The sequence below is a fragment of the Rhea pennata genome, chromosome 3, assembly GCF_028389875.1.
Source record: "Rhea pennata isolate bPtePen1 chromosome 3, bPtePen1.pri, whole genome shotgun sequence".
Taxonomy (NCBI): Eukaryota; Metazoa; Chordata; class Aves; order Rheiformes; family Rheidae; genus Rhea; species Rhea pennata.
Genome location: NC_084665.1, coordinates 94887632 through 94912969, shown reverse-complemented (window position 1 = coordinate 94912969; position 25338 = coordinate 94887632). Strand labels below are relative to the sequence as shown.

The window sequence follows — 25338 nt, the reverse complement described above, 5'->3', positions numbered from 1 at the left end:
ATTCAGTTACTTCGTGCTACAATACGTACAGTATATGCATCTCTCACGGCACACACCAAATACGCCACAGTGCTATCTGTGCACATATTCACATCCACACACATCTACACGTAATTTTTTCAAAGAAAAGAGAAAAGGCGGTAGCATCCATCAGCAAGATTTCTAGTTTTGCTTTACTTACCTTTCCTGGAAGGTTCTATGTTTTACTCGCTGCAAAAAGATTAAGAAAAACAGCATTTTACTAGTGGGTGTATCCAGCAGTATAACAGAAGCCTGTTAGCCCTTTGTTTATAGTATTTTTTGTTTTCCTTCTAACACATGCCCCCTTCTCCTCCTGAGCAATACTTTGCCTTTATATACACAGGTAAGGAGGGGCTTGGAAATATTCCCCAGTTTCTAAACAAATGTCAGTAATTCTTACCCGTTGGATTATTTCCAGATGCTCTTGGGAATTGCTGAAGTTTTTGCCAATGTCGAATATGCAGAAGGTTTCCCTCTGGCAGGCAGTAACCCAGTTCTGATATTCGGAAGTATCAGGAATCCGATCCAGAAAAATACGAAAGGCTTCCCAAACAGCTTCCTGGCAGACTGAGTAAGAAGAAGGGGGCTAGGGATGGACACTTCGTACCAAAAAGTAAAACTTTTAAGCTGTTTTAAAATGATTTGGGCATTGCACGTTTTATTCTAGCAAGTAAACAAATCCAACTTCTTTAAGTCTTTTAGGTATTTTTTTGTTCATGGTCATTTGCCTTTATGTTGAAGGCTTAGTCTTCTCTGAGTTAAGGCTTTATAACTTTCCTCCTCTTCAAAGAGAGATTAATTTGGCCCATCATCATCATTATTAATAAGGACCAAACACAAATCATACTTCCTTCATCTCAGACGCATACGCTGAATGTTCTTGTAGTGAGAGCAAAAACAGGGAGGTAAAGAAAATTACCTAGCCATTTTAATACTCAAATAATCTTAATTTTACCTGTATGTTAAGGTTTTATACATTAGAAATGATTAACTAGGCATAGAACAAACTAAACAGAATGTGCTTAAGATTTTGATATTTCCCACTCATATCATAAAATACTTTTAATGGAAAACATTTCTTTTTAAATGTGGCAGGCCAAAGTGCTTTGCTAATATTCTGAATTTTAAGTGTATTTAGTCTTTTAAAAGCCTTAAAGATTTTTTGCAGCAGCATTTTGACATAAAAAAACCTACATATTCCCCTCCTGCCTTTTTAAGCACCTCTGGAAAATTTGAATACAGGTAAAATTCCTTTAGAAAGAACACAGTTTTCTTTCTCCCCTACCAGTGTACACATTCATTTATTCAATATTAAATATCTTCTCCGCAGCGGTGAATCACCGTGGTGAATGCCAAGCTACATCAGGCAAGATTAACGGGTACGGTAGCTATGGAGAGAACAGCAGCATTCTGAATCATTTAAGAAAATGAGCACATAGAGAGTGAAACAGTGGGAGAGATTTGGAGAAGCTAGAAGGAATTTTCATTTAGCAGATGCAAACTGGCTCCAGCTGTTAATTATGTGAGATGATGTAAAACATGCATAAAAAATCTAATAATGGTTCCTTGTACTCGTACGTATCCCACTGCCTCACTCCTTATGCAAGGAAGCTGGGAAGCTGTAGTATGTTCCAAATGTGCATATTTGGTCCTGGCCTTCAGTTTTTTAATCTATTTTGGAGCAACCAGAAGTGTGTTGGGCATTTCAGAGAGAATTTGCAAAGAGTCATGCTGCAAAGAAGAGAGAAAGCAGCAGCAGCTAGGTTATAAAACGGCTGCTCGGACATACTTTACAAGACTTTTTTTCCTTTAATTGTCCTGAGAACACAACTTCTAGGTATCTCTGCAAAGGGAGGTTTTGCAAGTCACAGAGGGAGATGTGGACCAGGGCATGTGGAGCTTCACTTCCAACTGCACTTTTACAAATACCTTGCTGAAGTCTCCTCTATTTAGGTAAATTGAAACCATTTCTAATTCTAAAAGATTCTGGATGAAAAACTGATCTAGGGATCTCCAGCCAGCTATCGCCTATCTGATTAATTTTACTGATAGGTCTTTGGATGCCTATCCAGATACCAGCCCTTCCGTGCACCTGAACCGATTGGGTTTCACCTAGTTTACTTTGCACAGCCTTGAAGTAAGTGTAGAATGAATCCTGGCTGTACGTGGTTTCTGCCTGCAATCACCGAGTGCGCAGACTCCGGCCAGGAAGTGCAGTTCTCTGTGGGCTTTCCCGCTCAGGTGCAGAAACGCACACTTAAGCGGGTTGTCCGCTGCAGGACCTGTAAATTTGGCTGTTGTAGGATAACAAACACGGCTCTGCGGCTGTTAGAACCCATCTGTTTTGAACAGAATCAGCTCAGTTTATCTGCAGCTACAACACAGTCTTCAAGCCTGGCATGAAAAGATTTGTCTTTGCTAATGCTGGCTGTGATGATTAAATATTAAAGGTTTCCGTATCAGCTCTAATGATGCTTTTAATACAAGCTAGTTCTTGGATTTATGAACTCAGCAGCTTGGCAATGTTGTTTTTCCTTGCTGAAGTCTCTACTTCCTCATTAATTGACGACTGCTTCTGTCATTACTTGTTGATTCCTCCGGTGTTTTTAGTGTCAACAAAGCTAGCTGGAATTTTGGCTTTGTTAAAAGGAATGCACACACACTAAAAATGAAAGAAAAAATTTCAAAATGTTCTTTCAAATTAAAATGCTTTTAGAGAAGGAGATTTTTCAAACATAGAAAAATAATTTTAGCAAAAGATTTTCTGGCAATTTAAATGCGGTTGCCTTTAGCACTTCACTTTGCATAGTTATTTACTGTGAGTTGGGACATTTTTTCAGTACTGGATACCTGCTCTGACTAAGGGGGATGTAATTATTTACAAATATTTATCTAAAATGTCCCTGTTTGAAATTAATGCAATCAGTGTTAGGAATGAGTGTTTTCCAAGCTTGCTGTAGGGATACACTCACGTAACTGCGTCAGAGCACCTCAATAATAACTCAGGAACCACTTGCCCTCCCAGTAGAGGAGCTGCTCGTAGAGCATAGGTGGTCTTATTATTAAAAAGGACTAGACTATCTTTTGAGAGAATTTGATCATAATGACCTAGCAGTTAGGGCTACTTTCTGTCACCTTTCTCTCATTTATTACTCTCTTAGTATCTTGTTTTTCTGAGCAGTGCCTGCTGAGCAAAGATATGTCTGATGAAAAGCAATCAATGATGATAACGTTTTGGATAAATATGACACATAGCCAGCTAAGGAGGTGTTGTTGCTGACCCCATACTTGTTCTCAGGTTGCCCCACTTGAGAGAGCACCTTTACAGTGATTTATGCTATGGTGTATTTATTATTTCAGAGTTGGTGTAGGGTCACAGTAGGCTTAGTCATCCAATGCTAACCGGCTGGGCTCATATCTCAGCTACATTGTGTTGTATATTCATTCCTGAAAGCATTTTAAGGTAAATTAATGGTGGTAGAATATCAGAATTTTTGTGTAGCTTCCGTTAGGAAACAATAAAATTCTACAGAGAACAAAAGTGATCCATTACAGTTCTAATTGCTCATGGGACTTGGAGGAGGAGAAGTGGTCTCCTAGCCTTTAGATAAGGAAGAGAGAATGGATCTGAAGTTGTGTCTACAAAAGAAAAAGAGGAGGATAAGATTGTGCTGCAGACAGGGTATCCAGTGTATCTAGTGTCGGTTGCAAGATTCCGTCCAGTGTAGCTATTGTCAGATGTCCTTCTCATGAAGATTTGTTTTGTGACTACTAGGCCCAGCTTCAAGGATAAATGCTTGTGTCGCCTAATTTTCACTTCCATTTTGTTTTGTTTTATTTTGTTTTGTTTCCATTTGTCAAGTAGTTTAGTGTGCTCAGATGGGAGGACATCAATGTTCATTTCTCATCTTTGCTTGAAAGAAAGATTTTTTGAGATTTTTATCAAGGTTATTGTAATGGGAAATGTGCATCTATTCAAGGAATCAGAAACATCTGTTTCTAGATGAATATCTGAATTATTCAGCTGCAGTATTCTGTTCTCTTGCTTCCTTTTTGGGAAGTAGCTGAGCTTCAGCTGGAGAATTGGATGACACCTATGCAGAAAAGTCTGTGCATGTAGGACACTACTAGGAAAGAGGGTCTGTAAGGCTAAACCTGCTTACAGTAGGTGGCTTAAAGATCACATTCTCCCACTTTGAACTGATGTGTTGCTCTCCAAAAAAGATAGTAGTAGCATCAGCATGAGCTTTAAATGAAAATGTCATAGTTACAGTGCTTTGATTTCAAGTTAAATGATACCACCCTAGGAGAGCTTGTTTTAGGAGTCTAGTTAATGTTTAGGAAAGGCTTTTTCAACTAGCTTCTTTGACTAGTTCCTATATTCTGTCTAATGTCCGACTGAGTTGGAACTTAGTCCCTAACTGGGGTCTGAATATATTTGGATCCAGAGAAATGTCTACAGACATTGGTGTAGTCTGCCAATACAGTCCGCAATGCTGCCTGTAGGAAGAGGCTGCCACAGCAGAATTTTTCCAGCTTTACACTCTGGCTTCATTTTGAAGGGAACTAGTTGGTTCCATGAAAGGGAACTCAGAAGCAGCAAAATAACATGCATGTGTGTGAGTTGTTGGAGACTAACACAGAGGAACAAATAGATAAACTACATTATTTAATTATAGAGTAGGTGTAGACTACTTGCATCCCAGAAAGTCTGAGTAGGTTTTAGAGTTAATGTTGGACTCCTTAGCTGCAGCCCCCAAATATGCAATTTTTTAATACAAACTGGAACTGCTGCAGCATGAAAGGTTGGAAGAGAGAGTGAAAATGGAGATAGGAAATACCAAAAATAGAAGGCTATTTGCACTGTGCTCTTTCAAGGTCTAAAACTGCAGAGGCATCTCTATGGGCTCCCTACAGCTCTTTTCAGGAGCTCCTACAATTATCTCAATGTTTGAAGAGTACCAACACTGCCACTAAACATAGACTAAACACAATTGCAGATACACCAAAGTAATTAAACAATGACAGATGAACAGTTTCATTACCTGACTTAAACTGGTTGGATTAACTGCGAGTAGCAAACACGGTATATGCTACACTTTTGAGAAAGGTGGTATATACTGTGTATAGCTTTACACAGTAGTGCAAACAAAATTTGGTCTTCACATTATGCCATGGTAGAACAAACACTATTTCACTGAACTCATTAGCCTTTTAAGCGCGTGATTTTTTTCTGTTCTGATAATCACCTGTGTCTCGAAGCACACTGATGTGCATGTAACATTTAATCAGATATATAAAAGCAAGGAATAGAGCAAATACCATGTACACTGCCCAGAGTTAAAAAAACAAGCTTCTGAAAAATTCTTGTTTTTTCCTCAATGAAAGGAAAGACCTTCAGGAAGGAAGCACATGAATCAATCATCATCTTACCTCGTAATCTATAGTAAGCTTGGTGGCTGGCTAAAATCTGCTTCACTGATTCTTGTGGGCAGACTTTCACACCAGCTGGGAAGAAAGGTGACCTCTTTGTTCGATGCTTTGCCATGTCAAATATCCGCCTTATGGTTGACACTCTGGACCTCTTTGTTGTTCTTTCTGTTTTATCTGACCCTGAGATATCTGCAAGATGTTTGACTTCACCACGATTTATTTTATTAGGGATTTCTGAAAGAGACAAAACACAAGCATGTACATGAACATACATGGTATAGGCAGTAGACATGCACTGCAAGGTCATGGACAGGAACCTGAGTCAAATTTCTGAGTGAATTAATGCGCTGAAGAGAACCATTCTGTGATCACCCTGGAGAGCTGAAACTCACTTTTCAAGACTGGACTTTGGGTCCACCGAAGCTCTTGCAAAAGCTGAACAGGATTTTGACCTTCTTTGGGGAAAGAAGAGCTGTTTCCTGTTGTCCTCTTTTACTCTGCAGTGCACTCCTCTATGCATCCCTCACCTAGGCTGAAGTATTAATTAAAGCAGCTGGAACATAGGTCTTCTCTTTCTCGCTGTTTGTTTCTTCACCACTGAATGAGAGTGTCACGAACACTCTGGTTCTTGGTATCTTAATGGATCTTTAACTATTCCTTGCAAAGCAAGGAAATAGTAGAAAAGTGTGAAATCAGTGAGTGGGAGTTGAGGATCTAGACTGAGATTTGTTTATGCAGTTATTCAGTTATAAAAAATGGAAATGCTTCTAGGGTGTCAAAATAGCCTCAAGAAGATAAATCACCTATCATAAAAAGCATACAAAAATTCAGGACTTGTTTGGTCCTCCTTCCATTTGTGATGCAGTAATATATGACAAAGTATTTTAATTTCCTGTAAAAATGGTAACAATACAAATAATGTATATATATTATGTAATAATATATGTACAATTTATATGTACATTATATATATATGCACACATAATACAATGCAATGTATAAGGTGAAAGTAAGGTATACATTTACCTGAGCTGAAATATGGCATTTTGCAGGATCATTTGAATGAAGAAATTAGTATATATTAGATTATCTTCCAAATTTTTGCATCCATTGTAATAATGGTGCTAAAGCTAGGGTCTTTTGCTGCATTTTCATATAATAAATGGCTTGTTGGAAGAACTGCTCTGGAAGAAAGGGGTAAAATTTGGAAGTACTTGAAAAACTTTCTAATGTAGATAATGTGAGAAAGACAGCATAGGTGTAACCTCAAAACTGATGAATTTTGTGGAAAAAATATTGTTTTAAGAATGGTTTAAAAATTTCTAAAAGGAGAATTGAAAGCAAAAAGTATGGTTCCAAAGAATCAAGTTTAGAGAGGGTAATAATGAAAAAATTTAAAAAGATCAGTTTGCTCAAGAAAGGGAAGAAATGGCAGGCAATATGTAAAAAAACTACCAATTATTATTTCCTTAGACAAATCAAGAGAAAATAAAGGTAAAAATACATCATCTTGACAATTTGGAACTGTGTTAATTAAACATTTAAAGAAAAAGTTTTGTATGGAAAATAGGAATTTATAAAATGAAGGCAAAACAACTGACTGTCACTGCTTTGTAAATCACGCTAGAGGTCTGCAGCAACCTGTGGACCTGGTAAGTGGACTGTCTAGTAGTTGCAAGGTAAATGAAAATGATGATGCATATGGTGTTTGTCGTAAAATAGGGAAGTAAATATTTTTCCACCGTAATGTCAGATCTTGAAAAATAATGGTGAAACTTCAGAAAAGGAACTTGCCCTGTGAAAACGTCTCTCCAGGTCTTTAGAAACCACAAGGCGCCAGATATTGTATCATTTGAGACACCGAATTATTTCAGTGATACGTGGGGAGAGCAGTGCCGTATTTACCACTGAGAAAAAATCCAGCTCATTCAAAATCTCAAAACAGGCCTCTGAAATCCCCCAGAAGAAAATACCAAATCTCTACATGGGGAGGAAGAAGCTGGTTGTCAATCTACTACCATTTACTGTCTATATTAACTGCTGTAGCCCAGCTGCCCAGGCAACCTGACCAACTGCAGCAGAGGGTTTTTGCACTAAGCTCTTTGCTGACTTTTGTATGGAGCAAAGCCTTTCCTAAAGGAATTGCTTCCTCCTCAGGATTTGCCTTTAAGTCATTAACTTGAATTTAGATTTACGTTATTCGTAAGACTGGCAAAGAAGATTCGTCTCAAATGATTGTTGTAATGACTTGTAAATTCGCTGTTAGATCAGTAGTTGCTCTTCTCAGTGTGAGAAAGTGTCCGTACATTATCTGCTTCAAGTTATCCCTGCTCTGCTTGCCTATTAAGAGTAGATATAAACTTTTTTTTTCTCTCTTTTCCTCTGATTTCCATCTTTTGTGGGAAGGAACTGTTGCCTGGGCATGCTTACAGTAATAGATTTTACTCCATGTGTATCTTGTGGTTAGTTAACTTACTTTGCTAGAGTAAATTATATTACCATCTGTTTTTGAAACCACTTTTTTTTACTCCAGGAAAATTTGAATTTGTAGAAAGCATCAGCTCACATGATTTTGCAACACATTTACTAGTATTAATCAAATGTGAATGAAAGAATGTTTTCTGGCACAAACATTATTTTTTCATGATTCTGCAGATCTGTGCCTTCCCCCTGTGTCTATGGGAGTTCTGAAATGAGAAATTTTCACCTTAGACCATCAGATGATTCAACCATGTACTTCACTAAAATATGTCAAAAACTGCAGCTTCTTAGATGCTTTTCTTTCAGTGTCCTGGATTAAAAAGAAAATCTAAGATGATCTGAGCTATTATCAAATTATATCCACATATATTAGCTAAGCCTTTTTTTCCTCTTGTACCGCGTTGTAATTGAGTAAATTGGAGTGGTACAAATTTTACAGGGTGCGTTGTCTGATCGCTTAGAAAGAATCTCAGTAATACTCAGCTGTTTTTGTAATGTTTTGCATTCTCATTCTCTTTTCTTCACCAAACTTGCATAGTTAATATATTTAGTGTTCATACTGCACAATTTGACATTTTTTATTTAATCTTGTTCAGTCTATTTATTTAGTTAGTTTTTATTTAGTCTTGTTGGTCTAATTCATAAGGGTGACTGTCCCAGTTTTACCTTCAAAAGGCTTTTCTACAATTTTTAGTCTTCTCTGATGGTTTTAGGATAGATGAGCAGCTAATACTGAAATCTAGTAACTATTTACTATATTTCAACTTTTACACAAAGCTGTAGCTCACATTCTTTATTCTCATATGAAGAATCTGTATTGTTGCACCTGTTTTCCAAGTGGCAAATTTGAGGTAGTTTTACCAAAGTGATCTACAGAGTTAGTGGAAGTCATTATCAAAATCTGGAGTTCCTGACTTCTCGTCCTGAGCTCAGACAAACACAACAAAAGTTTTCAAAATATGAGGAAATATGAGGAAAAACTCTTAGTTATATTGGGCCTAATCAAAAGCGCATTGATGACAGCGCAGGTCTCTCAAGCCCATAGCACTGGTTCTTCATTTTTGTTTTCAGGCAGATAAGCAGTATTAAAAGATAATTAAAAATACATAAAATGCTTTTGCTGTTTCTTTTCCCCATAACCAATTGCCACAGTTACCACAGGAATGCTCTTTGATTAGTAAAGAAGAACTGGCACCCAGAATAATCTTTATTAGCATGAGGCTCACTCAAATTAAAAATCTGAAATCCTCTGAATTAGACCAGATCTCCTCCCTATCTCTCTTGAGAACTGCACTATCAAATTTATAGTCTTACTAAATAAGCAAGGCAGGAGAAATAGACCGGTTTCAAAGGTGCAAGCATGTTTTTTTTAATAATCTGCATGCTGAAAAGGGAAGAGTACATATTTATTTAACTGGATTCTGGGAAAAAAAGAGATGAAGGCCGTTCATATAATAGGTCAGTGGAATTTTCTTTTATTCATTTTTATAAACACTGGAGCAAAAAGATTGCATTCATACCTGTTTTGGCTGTAGTGGATGCTTTCCCATACAGCTTTATTCCTTCTAGCTGTTAATAATATCAGTTTTGTGAAGTCCTTTTTTTTTTTTTTTTTTTTTTTTTTTTTTTCCCAGCAATGTAAGCTGTCTCTCTGTAAGAATATTTGCCTATGGCATTAATTCAGAACTGAACATCTAGTTTGACTAGACTTTAGAAAATTAAGCTGTGATTATGCACAAAGAGAAGACTTTAAAATATGGTAACTAAAGATTTCAGCAGAAAAATTCAGGCAACATCAGGACAGAACTGTTGAAGTCTGAATAATTCAGGAGAAAATGAAAAGAATTGCTTAAAATCATTACAAGGTTTGACATGTACGAAAAAGCAAATTAATCTGAAAAATGAGTGGATGCTCTTCTAGGCTAGATAGGAATGCTGGATTGGCAAATGAGACATGGCCTTCATAAAAAAACAATTGCTAATTAAAAAAAAAAAAGTTTTACTTAAGGAGATCTGCTGAAATAGATCAAGAAGAAAACTTAGCAAAGAGGGTGATTCCAGCGAAGACTCGGTGAATGTGTTTGTGATGCAATTAAACGTACAGCAGGGCCAATAGCCATGGTGGTAAAAAAAAACCAAGGGTGAGTAATGATGGAAAGTAGATCTTGAGATCTCTGGAAGGTCTAGATAGTGGAAATACCAGATGGAGTATGGAAAGTACAAATAAAGGTAAGATCTTGGACCCTTCTCTTGGAATCAGTCTTTCTTCCTTACACTGGAATAGTGAGGACCCTAAATTCTCATGGCACTTGCCAGTGACAGGTATGGTGTCCTTGATGTATTCTCTCCTTATATTTCTTTCTATACTTTTTTAATACAATACAGTCTCTATCTTGGTTGCATGGGAAGGATCTGACCAGCTAAAGGGGGCTCAGATGAGCAGAGGCAGATTAAAATAAGACATTGGCTTTATCAATCAAATGCAGTCAGATCCTGTAAATGAATACTAGGAGCAAGACTTATACTGCTGGAGAAGCAAGAGCCTCCATCTTCCTCTGCAGAAATCAATGCAGAGGCCCTTGCCCTTGTAGAAAAGCAGGAATAACAGGACCCCTCCCCTTCCCACACTTAATCTGGCAGTCAAGGTTTGCACACTATGATTGGTGGATGTTACCTGTCATACTGTACTGCTCTTACTAAATTCCAACAAGACTGCTAATGTGCTTTTTACATTTTTTTTTCCAGAGCAGAGGTTGCAGTGTTGGCACCCAGCTGAGATGTGCAGTGCGTTTTATACCTCTTGCTGCAGTTGGGGCTGCTTGCAGTCAGTGCTTTGTCAGGTACTACAGCTCTGACTGTATTTAGGTAACGTCTCCAAGCTTATTTTCACAAACGAGAGCTGACAACTCTAAAAACTTGACAAAATGGAATCCCATGTTAGAAAAATTAGTGATAAGAGTTCATCTCTATGATTCTATGATCTGCTCACATCTTGTCTCTGCTAGCAGAGTGCCCTTAAATGCAAGATTACTTATCTTGTTTGTGCTTGTCTTTGGGTGCAATATATCCTTTAACTATTTTTAATGCATACAGCAAACAAATTTTGAGAAGAACTGCTGAGAGGACTCTGCCCAGCAGTCGTTGCTTCCTGGTGGATAGTGTGTCTTATCCGTGAGCTAACTGGGGTGGCTGAGGCACAGGAGGGAACTGAGTTTGGATCTCGCTCCACTGGCTTTAAGTTCACTCAGCTGGTGAGCTGCTCAGTTAGAGGGCAGCCCCATTACCACAGGTATGTTTTGCTGAGGGATAAAGGATGCACGTAGATGCCTAGCTTCAGAGGAAGCCAAACGCTGGCCAGAGAAGAATGCTTGCGGTCCTGAACGAGGGGAAGAGGGCTAATGCAAATACTTCTCAAAGTTAATATTGGCTGTAATGAGCTCTGCAATTGCTAGTTGCCCTGTTGGCTTGCGTGAATGCCAATCTTAAGTGTCACTGAATAGTAACATTAGCTGTGGAATGAAGCCTGGGTTTCTAGTTATGGCAAGGACCCATGAGGTCCCAGCCCAGGCCTCCAGCTTGGAAGACTCTGCATCAAGTTGACTGTTCACTACTAAATGTCACATAGCTCATGTCTGTGTCTCCAGCAACACAGAACCTTTCATGCACCTGTTTTTATCTAGTCTTATGCTAGAGTCAGTGTCACCTGATACGCCAGGGAATCACTGGACTCTTTCTGTGCTCATGTGCAATGGACTCTGTGCAGAAAGCACAGCAAATCCAGTCCCTGTATCTCATATTTGGATTCACTAAGACAACAAAGTCACCTGCATATATTCACAAGCTGTGTTCAAGCCCTCTGAGACACAGGAGAGGAGCTCTGGGCTCCTACCATAAAGCTGTGGTATTAAGTCGCTTAAAAGGTGGGTTTTGTAACATTCAGCATTTTAAAGCTGAAGCTTTAAAGCATTTTAAAATTCTCGTTTTTAGATAGCTTTCTATGAAGGAATCTTCATTCTTCAGAATTCAGGAGAGTAGTGAGTTTTCATAAATCCTACTACTTGCCAGGAACAGGTGACAACACTCCTAAATGCATTTATCGAAGATGAACAATTTTTTTCATGGTAGCATAGTACTTGAATGAGACAAGGAAAAGGTGTTCATGAGTCCTTATATTATATATTCCTGTCGTTTTCCTTTTGTGAAAAGTACTAACCATCTGACTATAGGGAAACAATCTGTATCTCAGATGATATATGGGAAAATAATCTGGAGAAAAATGTGATAATTTATTCTAAACTACATGTCTTTTAGCAATGACAGCAACGTCATTTTATTTTTTCTAATTTTTCTTCTTATTTTTAATGGCAATACATCCAAAGCTGTGATATGGAATTAAGTAATAGTAGCTTATTCTTTTAAGGCACAAACCATTCATTAACCTGGATTGGCAAAGATCACCACCTTCATTTGACTAAGGTGCTTTGGAATTTCATTAAATGTGAAGAAATTCATTTCCAAAAGAAATGAAACCAGAAATAATAATCTCTCAGCTGTTCCCCTCCTCCCAGCCACTCACACAAGTCTGTGGGGTTTTAAGTGCTGCACGGAAAAACACAATTGTTTTAAATGAATCAACATCAGAAAGTAAGCTCAGAAGAAGATCATTTGAAACATATTTTTTTTCAAACTTAGGCCATATTACAGATCAACAAAATTTCTTCTCCCTAAAAAAAGAGTTTGATAAAAATCTTAGAATTATACTAGCCACACAATTCACGACAAAAGAAACGTAGTGATTTATCTACCTATTATACTGGAAAGATAATATGCCACTGGTAATATTCTCTTGCTTTTTTGAATAAAGTTGTCTTATATTGACCAATAACAAACCTACATTCACAATGTATGCAGTTGTACCAACCACAAATATCGAACATGCTGAAAACTTTATGACTCAACACACATGATTCTGACCCATATTCTTCTTAGCTGAAAGAGCATTGTAAGAAACTCATGCTTTCCTTGACATCACTTATCTCATTTAGGGTAGAAACATAGTCTTTCTGTACAAATTCCAGTGAAGAAGTCTCACTGGTCCTCATTAGCTCTACTAACCAGTGCTGCTGAAGTTCATGGAGAAACTATCAAAGCCAGTTAATGAGTTCATTACCAACATCTGAATCTGTCACAGTCTGGTTAAAGCCCAGGAACCAGACTAGATCACTGAAAGATGATGGTTTTTAATGTTGACATATGAAGCTTATATATCTATTTCCTTGGCCATACTAGAAGCATTTGGTCTGAACTGCTGGTCTCTTATCTGACAAGGACGTAAAGTACGCAAAAGAATGTTCTGTTTGAGTGGTTCTTGGAGAGACTCATACAAATCTGCAATGCTGAAACACTCATTTCAGCACCTCTGCTATTCATTTGCTAACCAGCCTTACTCAAGATGCACAACCATCTTCTAAGTCAGTGAGTCAGCAGAGCTTCAAGTTCTAGCAATATTTGCCATGTGTGTCAACATTGCAGCAATCATGGTGTGCAGGCCAAAGAGTAACATTAGTACAGAATGGGCTTATTGAAACAGCAGAATTCAAAGATAGTCATGATTAGAATGGCTGGTATATGAGAAGGTTTCCAGGAACCAGAAGCCACTGTGCCATCTTGGTGTTTGAATGTGTGTAATTGGAATCAGCCAACTTTTCTCAATTTAGGAGCACTCATCCTGCAATATAATCTACAGTCTCTGGTTAAATAATTCCATCTCATTCTGACAGAGAGTGACTTCATCTTAACTGTACTTAACTGGTATCTCCCAAGTTAGATTGCAGCAAAGTTTAAGTGTGAAGCTGCATATAAAAGTTAAGCTGGAAGGGTTATTTGGAGGTCATTTGGTCTCATTCCTTACTCTAAGCTGGGACAATTTCTAAGCTAGATCAAATTAATCTAGATTTGAAGGAGAAGAGAAGGAAAATGATTAGAAGAACTGTCTTAATTAGTTCTGTAACAACAAAGTCGTATGATAAAAGGTGAGTACATCACTACCTCCTATCTGAAATTGCTAAGGCTTTTATGATCTATGTTGACATGAATACTCCTATATACGAAAAGTGTACCTGGAGCATACCCACTAAAACTGGAATTTTCAGGCCATTTAGGTTCATGGATGTCAGAGTTATTAATACATGGTAGGATAATGTCTGAGAGAGGTATTGAAAGGTTAGGAATGCTCAACAGGGAACTGATCTTGGCTCTGCGGTGAAGTAGAAATTTAAGAGCCAGTAGAACCTCATTACTGAAAAGGCAGGCACAGTGGCTTAAATACAAGTGAGTATGTAGGCTCCTAATTTTCCTTTGATTTTTTAAACTGAATCTAGGCCCTACTGACTTGCAGACATCTGTATGATTAGACATTTACTTTGAAAATCAACTTGCTAAACTCTGCAGTTGTCCTGCTTTATGATCCTAGTATCTCTTACAGGTTAGGGCTTCAGCTCCTATGTTGCATCTCAGGTCCCCTTTTGCGAAATGAAGGTGATGGTGTTGCTCTGTCTGACAGGTGTATTATAAAGTTAAAACTGGAGGTCCACTTATGTACTCTGATCATGAGTAGTTGTCCACATAGCCTACCGGATGAGGGCAGATCACAGTGCAAAGAAGGAATGTACTTTCAGGAGGAAAAATCTTCCTTCTGTGGAGATATTCAAAAGCTGTCTGGACATAATCCTGGGAAATGTGCTCTAGGTGACTCTGCCTGAACAGGGGGTTTGGACTAGATGATCTCCAGAGGTCCCTTCCAAGTTCCACCATTCTGTGATTCTGTGAGTTCCAATTATGAAAGGGAATATAAATATACCTACTCTCTGGAAGATATCAGGGAACTCTCAGGTGGCTGTCAATCCTGTGTTTTCCAGACATGCCGCTGTTCTAAATTACCTGGCTGGTAAATAGCAATTGATAGTGACTAAGTGCCAGTAGAGTATGAAGGTCCCTGTTCACATCTATAGAGTAGACCATTTTTAATAATAGCCTTTTCAAATAGGAATACAATAGCTTCATGTTAAAAGGCAGTGCCAGAATGAGCGTCTTGCATGTCTGTCATTTGCTTATATGAGGAACAATTTGAATAAGACCACACAGGATTTGGAGTTGCAGGAAAAAATCAGGCAATAGCCTGCACTTAGAAGGGAAAAATACTTGACCAATTTGACTCCATTTACTGAGAAGGCAATTTATTGCTCAAATAGATCTATTTTAATATTTTATATCTATCTCTATGTTTATAGATAGAGATACTGGGAGATATTTCTTCTTAAGAGATGTATTGTTCAGTTCCTAAAGGGAAGAAATTAATTGTTGGAAATTTGGTTGGGCTTGCAAATATGTGCAGAGTAGTGCACCTAATTCCTGATGAAGATGAAAGGATTGTGTAGTAGAGTAGCAGATGACTCTTTAACCCCAGAGGGACCCGGAATGGGAAAGATGTACCAGGTAGAGGAGAAAACATATGCATATGCATGTGCAACAGAATGCATATACCGTTTTCCTTTTGGGAAGAGGACAGAGTATTTGCTACACATGATGAATTTTGGCCATGTCACTTAGTGTGCTGCTGAAGCTACAAGGAAACCCAGTCAGCTGAGCAGTGTGGAATAGCATAAACAGTAATCTGGATTTCTAGCAGGTGAAGGCTACCTCCAGGTAAAGTTATTTTATTGTAGCCTATTAAATCATATCCTATCAAAGGAGAAAATCTTTTATTATTAATAATAACCTTGTTCTCCACAGTAGCTTTCAGACAAAAAAGCCACACATCTAACTGTTCAGTTACATACAGTGCACTAATCACTCTGGTATGGGTGTGAGGACATCTGGAATTAAAATTTAGTATTTTAGAATATTTATTCAATTTTATCTTTTACACAGGAAATAAGTATGATTAATAATCTATTCTATCTAATCTAGTCTACCCCAAAAAATACAGTTTCACTTTTGTTTGAAAAACAAAATATTTATAAGCATGTTTATAAGCACAACCAGGACAGCTAGGTTTAAGTTGATAAATCTTTTTTTTTTTTTTTTTATGGGATTATTCTTCATAAAGAATAATCTTAGTGCAAAAAGCTAATATCTTTTCTTTCTTTCTTTGAAGTTTTGTGTTTTTTCACTTCACTCTCCCTTTGGCACAGATTTATTTAACCCTTTTTTCAAGGGCAATTATAGTAATGAAGTTCTACAACAGTTATTGCTGAACTGGGACAGCTGAACAGGAAAGGGTAAGTCAGAATGAATTAAAATGATTTCACAGAGCACACAGAAAGCCTTTGTGTCCTAAAGAATGACTGAGTAAATGGAGGATATTTGCTTACTGAGTGAAAACTAACACTAAGCAGCCTTGAATGCTCTCTGGCTCTCTTGCATTCTCAGCGACCATCAGCTGCCAGGAGGTACCCAGCATCAACATACAGTTTTGAGAGTTCGAAGCTTCTCTATATTTCACTAGTTAGTCTGAATTTTCAATACTTTACAGTTCAGCTGTTAAAATTTACTCTAACATCGTATTTTGCATGTATATATTTTTTGGCCTCATAAAGATTTTATCCCCCTCACCTTTTCTTCTTAGAGACAATTTGTGTCAGGAAAAGGGCAAATATCTGAGTTCAAGACTGAGGTCATTTCCTGGATTTTGGCACTATCTGTGGCCAAAGATAAACACTCCATCTCTGAAGGGTCTTTGCGTTACTCCCCACAGGTTTCTGTTTGCTTGCTTGGGAACTGGAGGTGCTCCTGAACGGCCTCTAAATGGCTGAGAGAAGGACTCTTTTAGTAAAATAAGGTGGGGAAAGAAGGAATAAAAGATATTAGTAACCTATCCCCATATTTATTCACCCTGAAATACGTATGTGAGTAAAAAAGGAATTTAGGTTTAAGGCAGTTTTGTTACTGAAAGGGAAAAAAGCAACTAGTTAACTCTATAAATACATGAAGATTATTAGTTCTGTGTTTTTCTTTTAAGATAGGAGCATTTTGTATCTTAGCCTCTTATTTCCTAGTCTGTTATAATTGACGTATACTGTAAACTTAAATAGCCCTAAAAGCCTCAGATCATGTATATTAAGATCATTAATGAGTAACTAATATAAGCATTCAAACTATTGGGAATGTCTGTGTGCTTTTGCAGATATTTTCCCCTAAATATCTAGCCCTAGTGCTAAGTTGTAAGACAGCATCTCTCCTCTGGTAAAGATGATTCTGCAGCTAAGCATTAAGTTTCCTTAGAGGTTTGTGGGTACATATTTGAGATTCAGCAGAGTTATAAAATGTTATAATATATGGCATAACTACAAGACAGTAAAAACTAATTCTTACATATTTGTGCCTACCAGATGTACTTTATAAAATTGGTAGGAAGGATTTTTTCCAATTGTCATTCCCATGAATACATAGAAAAAATATATTTGCCTTGAAAGCTATCAAAAAATCAGAAAATTCCAAGAGAGTAAAAAGATTATTTCATTCCTAATTTAGTCTTTCTTTCCCCAGTGCATGAGTTTATTATTCAGCATTAGTTCCTGACTACTGATAGACATTCTAAGCACCGAGTCTTCTACCGCATCTCTTGGAGAAATGGTAGGCGGTTTTGTTTTTCTCTCTGTCAGGATACTCTCACAGTTTTACCAACGTCTTTTATAGGAAATACATGGTAACATACAAGCACAATTTACAATAGGTGAAAATCTTTGACCCTGCTTTTCATGTTCTTGCTTTCTCATTTCATAATTACAACTATGAACATAAATGATACCGTCAACCACACACTAATAACCTGAAATTCATTTTGACTCATTCTGTCATAAAATATAAAACTTAAATGCAGTGCACTCATAAACTTTTTTTCTTGTCAGGGATGAAGGGATGAACTATCTATCACTCATTCTCTCTTTTTGGCCACATTTGCAGAATATTGTTAATGATTAAATTAGACTGTTTACATGAAAGAGGAAAGTAAATTCATAGAGCACCAGCACATAAATCTACTGCTAACTGATGCATTATGTTGCATCAAGGAGTTTTTCACTGCTGTAATTGTCTACTAGAAAAGATTTACATAATTCTAGTGAGATATAAGAATTTTGTGTTCTTCATTTTTTGAAGAAAATCAGTGCAATGAACAGCAAAACTGAAAAAAATAGTAAATATAATATATAAACAAAGCTTTGCAAATAGTACTGATGGCAGAGTATTTTGTTATTTTATACTTTTTAAAAAAATACTTAAATGCCATTGGAGAGACCAGCTTTTTTATCACTTTTTTTTGCATTTAATTAACATGCCTAAGATTGACAGAAAATAGGTGGCCATTCATGAATAATTTGGGCCAAGCAGTTGCAATGTGGGATTTTATTCAATTATGTAAATATGATTCTATGAAAAGTTAAAGCATAGGCACAAATGTTAGTAAACAACCTATCAAAAAATTAAAGACCTACCCCAAACCTCTCAATCTATTGAATATGGAAACGAGCAGGGAAAAATCACACCACCATCTTCTGTTTTTTATTGTTGGAGCTTTAAAATTGCTGTAAACTTTTTAGTGCATTTAAAAGGAGAACCATTCTTCATAGTGGATTTGAAAACTTTATTACATGTTGCAAAAGCTATATATTCTATCCAATTATTATGATTACAGGCTGTTTTCTTTCTCACTTTGTTTTTACTTTCCCAAATAAGCACTTATGTTGGCAGATGCATCCTTTTTCATTTTCCTATTGTAATGTGTATATTTTCCTGCTTGTTCTGTTCTGCACATAATTCTTACTGCAGTTTTTTTGTTTATTTGGCAATATGGTTTATGTCTTCAGAATTTGTATATTTGAAAGTCTTTGAAGTTGTTTCTGAGAATGACTAGTAAATACAAAAATATCCTTTCTCTTCATTTCAATGATAGCAAACATCTTTAACAACAGCAGCACTTTCTTAGATATTCATTTCAGCTTTTTTGCTCCTTTTATACAATTGTTTAAATTTGAAATTTCTTTTCATCATGACATATATATGCAGGTATACTAAAACTAAATGGCATCTCTTGCAGAGAGTCAAAAGCTTCTTTAGAAGTTTACCTCAGAAAGAATGTAAAAGTTAAAAATACAAGCAATAAATCCTGTCAACATTTCATTTATCTAGCCTTTCAGTGGTAACATTGTTGCTAACTTTATCGTAACCATCAAATTCCAAGCAAATTCTGTAACTGACAACCTGATATTTCCAATTTTTTCAATACATGCAATGTAAGTTAATATAATCTTGTTATATATGAACTCACCTTTGCTTCCATGAACTTGGAGAGCAAGGCAAATGACCAAAAATATTAATCCAGTTTTCAAATGCATGCTGGCTATTAATCATACACAATTTTCAAGAACAATCATGCAGGAAAAATAGATATTTAAGTCAAATAGAAAAAAAAAATCTTAACTAAAATTCCCAATCTTCTTCCGATTCCTTCTTTTTACTGTTTTTTCAGGTGCCCCACAGCCTTGGACTGCTTTGAGTTGCAACTAGGCAAAGAGTGCAACAGGTGCCAGAATGCAAGAACTGGACAAACCCCTCAAATGCACACACTTCTAGCTCTGGGGACTGGAGTGTTAAGACAAGAGTGACGAAGTTAAAAAAAAAAAAAAAAAAAAGCAGTGTCTGTTTCTGGAATAATCTGTTTATCTTCTGCTCAGACATAATCCCTCTTACGGTCCAGCTGGAAGAGCTGTCTTCATCTTATTAACCTTCTGGAGCAGCATCTGTTAGTCCCAGAAGCCTTCAGCAGTGCTACGATAAACAACACAAGTCTCTTCTAGTGCCCGTTGCCTTTAAACGTTGGTCATTTGGGCATTCCAGAGGTATGGCATGTGAGCAGAAGGGAAATCATGGGGAGAGCTGCTCGTGCTATTTCCAAACTTGTGATCATAAAAAGTAGGTAACTTTCTTTGAAGAGGAAGACCTCATTTTTCTGCAAGAACATACTACGTTCGGCTTTTCCACTGTGTTTGACTTGGAAGCCTCCCTCCTCATAATAAAAAGTTGCTGTTGCAATACTGCTATCAGAGCAGTGATGATGATTTTCTGTGACAGTGGTGAAACAACGTGACTCAGCAGTAAATCGCAGCAGCGTTCAGGGCTGGCTCAATATAATTCCAAACTGGGAATGGGGGAGGAAGACTGTTGTACGGAGAGAGAATAAGAGGCAGAATGAGCAAAATGCCGTTTCAAACCAACAGCTATAACCAGGCCAAGAATCGCCAGTGAGTGAATACACGTTTGAACAGATCTTTTGCAGCTTCCTGCATAACTATTTGGCACATGTAGGTGCCCCACACTTATTTTTATTTTTAAGAATGTTTTGTAGAGTTTCACTGCACATAAAAAGCTACCAGGTGGGCATTTGTAATGGTTTGTCCTACTTAGAGATTTCTGTGCAACTGTGCTTTAGCATATCAGCTATCTACATTGACAGCAAGAATCTTCTTTCTATCACTGCAAGCACAAGTTGCTTTAAGAACAACCTTCATTTGAACCCAATCAGTATTCTATTTTTACCTAGGATTTAAACAATGGCAACCGTGCTCGCTTTATGAGATTGCCTAATTTTAACTACTCAGAGTACAGAGACTGAGCTAGGACCAGACATGATCTGCTATTCTATTTTCCCAGTCTTTTCCTTCTTTTCTATGCTCATTGTAATGTTTTATATATATTGCCTTATGTACATTGTTTTTAGAAAACTGTTCCAACAAAACAAATTGAGCCCTTCCTAGCAATGCAGTGCAAGGCAACAGTAAAGTGGAGAATTTCAACTGGAGAAAATTTGCATAGTATGTAAGGACCATTCTTTAGTAGCACCACTATTTGCCTTTAAGTTATATACCATAATCATATGGTATATAATACAGTCATATAAAGACTACCCCTATGATCCAAGTAAGCTTTAGCAAGTATTTAGAAGCACACTATGGTTGAAAGGTGAAGTTTCCCCCAAAAGTCATCATGTGCTTAGTTGCTTCAGCTCTAGATCTGCACATTTTGGAAACCTGGGAAATTTTTCAGAGGTTGATGGAATCCACCGTTTGTGTTGACATGTGAAAGTGCAGGTCTGGTGTTTCAAAAAGTCATAGGCTAGTTCCTCAGAGCACTCTGGATACCTAACTCACTATGGAATTCAGTAGGAATTTGATCTTTTAATTCCATTAGAGATCTAATTTAAGCAACGGAGAATGCTTTGAACATGTGCATTAGAGATTTGCTTCATTATTATGCAGAGAATTGTTAATGAAGCCTGGACCAAGAATCAAAGATCTGTGCAGCAAAGCTTTCTCTGAAAACATTGATGAGTGAGCCCTTCACATGCTGGAGAATGACATATATTTAATAAAACATACTCCATTCTTGACTTTCAGAGAACTTAAACTGAACATGCACATACACAACCCTAGAAGACAACAGCATTCTTTAACATCAGGGTATGACTTATGGAAAATACTAGGCTTCACAGGTAAAATGTGACCAAGAAATCGTAAGGAGGGAGTCTGCATATTTTGAGATGGTGTTTAAATCATGAATATTTCAAGCTGTTTTTTGTTAAGGCAGCGTTTCCTCTACATATTTGCATTTAATTAAGAAATTTGGTAACTAACCTTGGTAACTGCCACTGTGGAAGCAAACAAGGATGATAAACACTCATTAAAGCTAAAGCAATATTATCTAGGGACTACTCCATCTCTAAGTACTGTTGTGTTTAATTATAGGTCACTGTTAATTAATCTAGAAATGCTTCTTCTAGCTGGTTTGCTGTCAACAATAATTATATATTCTTAAAGAGGCAATTAAAAAAAAATCTACTGAAATTCAATAGTGCATTACAAATATACTACCAAAGCATGGGAAGAACAACACTGTGTACTAAAATATCCCTTCATCCAAGATAAGTGCACATAAATGGATATATCATATCTGTTAATGGTTACCTCCGTGAATCACTGCATGTATCTGAAATAATACACTGCTGTGCTGTTTAAAGACAACAAAAGCTGCTTCCTTTGTGTGCAGAAAGATGACAGCTTGGGCCATCAAAGACTCTGTTTAGAAAGCTTTTTATATAAGTGGTTGGCAGGTCTGAGATTCAAAGCACTTGGCAGCATAAAGATGCCTACAACTAGGTATGAATACTGCTGAATTTTAGATACTCAGATATGTAAGTTGGGATGCCAGCCAACTCAAGTTCCCCATAAGGAGAAACTGTTTTTCTCCTCCAAAGAACAATCCATATAGTGTCCACGGTTATCCAACAGCTTTTGATGAGAAGCTGTCATGGAATAAAAGAAAAAACATATTTATTATTAATAACTTGTTAAAAGATGATAAATCAGGGAAATAAAAAGGATTTAAAAGGCAAAATGTTACTCCTGAGATTTATGCTGGAAGAAGAGGCAAATAATAAGGTCAAAAAAATTACTGGTGGCCAGATTTGTTCAAGAAATTAAGATTTAAATAACAATGAAAAGATACAGACCTGTATCTTTCTACTAAGCCTGGATAATAAAGCTATGGATGAAATATATCCAAAGGAAAAAAAAAATCCTAGCAAAGAGTAGATAATTATTGACTGTAAATCAGATAAAGCCACTTGGAAAGCAGAGTTTGAAATAATAATTTTTTGATTATGGCAGCTCAATGTTTAGTCATGACCGAAAGGACAAATAAAATATTAATGTTTTACTGGGAAGGATAAGATCACAAATAAAAAAAAAACCTTTGGTATATCCGTATCAGGAATGTTTAATGATGCTCTGGTTCTGCAGTAGCAATAACACATAGTAAAGCTAAAGATGTTGATGAGAGGCTGGTGAAGATGATCAAAGGAGTAGAATGGCTTCCATGGGAGGAAACATTACACAGCCTAGGAGTCTTCGGCCTGAAGAGAGGTGATCAGGGAGGTCGAACCTTGATATATAAAATTACAAAACAATGGCAAAAAGGAAAAAATTATTTACTTTTTCTCATTATATGAAAACAGAAAAATACTCGATTTTATTTTCAAGCAGTAAACATATTGTCTACTTTTTTCCTAATCCTTTTATGTTTTGGTCTCTGCTCCCTGAACAGTTCATTCTGGATGTCATCTCCAGGCATATGGAGGAAAAGAAGGTGATCAGGAGTAGTCAGCATGGATTCCCCAAGGGGAAATCCTGCTTAACCAATCTGATAGCCTTCTAGGATGAAGTGACTGTCTGGGTAGATGAGAGGAGAGCAGTGGATGTTGTGTACCTTGACTTCAGCAAGGCTTTGGACACTGTCTCCCATAACATCCTCCTAGAGAAGCTCAGGAAGCTGGGGTTAGACGAGTGGACAGGGAGGTGGATTGAGAACTGGCTGAAAGGCAGAGCTCAGAGGGTCGTCATCAGTGGTGTGGAGTCTAGTTGGAGGCCTGTGGCTAGTGGCGTCCCCCAGGGCTCAGTGCTAGGTCCCATCCTGTTCAACTTCTTCATCAATGACCTGGATGAGGGGACAGAGTGCCTCCTCAGCAAGCTTGCTGATGATACTAAGCTGGGAGGAGTGGCTGACACACCTGAGGGCTGTGCTGCCATTCAGAGAGACCTGGACAGGCTGCAGAGTTGAGCAGAGAGGAATCTCCTGAGGTTCAACAAGAGCAAGTGCAGAGTCCTGCACTTAGGGAGAAATAACTCTAGGCACTAGTACAAGCTTGGGGCTGACCTTCTGGAGAGCAGCTCTGCTCCTGGGAGTGCTGGTGGATGATAGGTTGACCATGAGCCGGCAATGTGCCCTTGTGGCCAGGAAGGCCAATGGTCTCCTGGGCTGGATTAGGAAGAGTGATGCCAGCAGGTAGAGGGAAATGATCCTGCCCCTCCACTCAGCCCTGGGGAGGCCTCATCTCAAGTACTGTGTCCAGTTCTGGGCTCCCCAGTACAAGAGAGACATGGCGCTACTGGAGAGAGTCCAGCGTAGGGCTACAAGGATGATCAGAGAGCTGGAGCATCTGCCCTATGAGGAAAGGCTGTGAGAGCTGGGCCTCTTCAGCCTGGGGAAGAGAAGACTGAGGGGGGATCTTATCAATGTGTACAAGTACCTGAAGGGAGGGTGTCAGGAGTACAAAGACATACTCTTTTCAGTTGTCCTGTGTGACAGGACAAGAGGCAATGGGCAGAAATTGAAGCACAGGAAGTTCCGCCTGACCGTGAGGGGGAATTTCTTCCCTGTGAGAGTGACGGAGCACTGGCACAGGTTGCCCAGAGAGGCTGTGGAATCTCCTTCTCTGGAGAACTTAAAAGCCTGCCTGGATGCAGCCCTGTCTAACATGCTCTAGGTGACCCTGCTGAGCAGGGGTGTTGGACTAGATGATCTCCAGAGGTCCCTTCCAACCTTACTGATTCTATGATTCTATGATTCTATGATTCTATGCCTCTGCTACTTGCCATTAATGTAGATAAAATAGTAGATTAACAGGATCTTGTTCAACATGGCTATGGTTAGACACTGGGCTCTAGACCCTAACTCAAGCTGACCCAAGGACTAGGAGAGCTCCAACTAATATTGAGTGCTGCCACAGACTGGTCTGCTTTCTGTGCTACCTCTCTCCTCCGAGACAGGGAGCCTGAAGTTCTACTCAGCAGTTGCAGAAAAACTGTGGAATTCTAGTCTGAAGCTAGAATCTCGCTGAAGTAGAGATGATGCTTTAATGCACTTCTGTGTCTCCTTCCATGAACAAAAGATTTTAAGTGTTTTGTAATCAAAATAATCTCCAAGAATCTCTAGTGTCTGCAAAAAGCTTCACTGTTTTGCAGTTTCTAAAAGTTCTAAAAGTTCTAATACTAGCACCTCTCAAGAAAATATTGTCATGTGTGTACACATGTGTACATGAGGATTCCAGATGTGTCCCCGACAACGGCTGCTTCTCCCGCCATCTGTGTTTCCTTCTGGAGCTTTTATTGCTATATGCTGTTGAAAGGATTAATGAATTTAGATGCTGTTTAGTGTGACAGAAAGCTAAGAGTATGGAAAAAGCATGGTGTTAGCTGAGTAATTCAACATAATTGTGGGGAAGGTTCCTCAGTCTGACTGCTATTTCAGGATGATCGCTGATTAACAAATTATACTAATCTTGACAGTGTTAATGTTGACAGACTAAATGGGATTAAAATGATTTTTTCTAGTGGGCAGTGATACAGCAAGCTGACCATTAGCTTCCAGTCAGTGGAGATAAAGTCTGCAGTACATCTGTCCAAACAGATTATCTTGCACTCGCCTGCATAACCATACACAGCTTTCCGTTATTCTCAGAGCTGCTTAAGCTTATATCATGGGGAGCTGTAACGAACTGAAACATGTTTCTTC

At 37.9% G+C, this 25338-nt stretch overlaps 1 protein-coding gene across 1 annotated transcript in view; it reads right to left on the bottom strand.

The window, feature by feature from the left end:
- The window catches only part of IMPG1 (interphotoreceptor matrix proteoglycan 1), a 168137-nt gene that overhangs the window by 36578 nt on the left and 106221 nt on the right, over window positions 1-25338 (bottom strand). Inside the window, exons 2-4 of the mRNA XM_062573091.1 lie at window positions 5455-5688; window positions 422-588; window positions 182-210 (exon numbers count right to left, since the gene is read on the bottom strand). Of these exons, the coding sequence (XP_062429075.1) occupies window positions 182-210; window positions 422-588; window positions 5455-5688 (430 nt within the window). The remainder of the gene's footprint in view (window positions 1-181; window positions 211-421; window positions 589-5454; window positions 5689-25338) is intronic.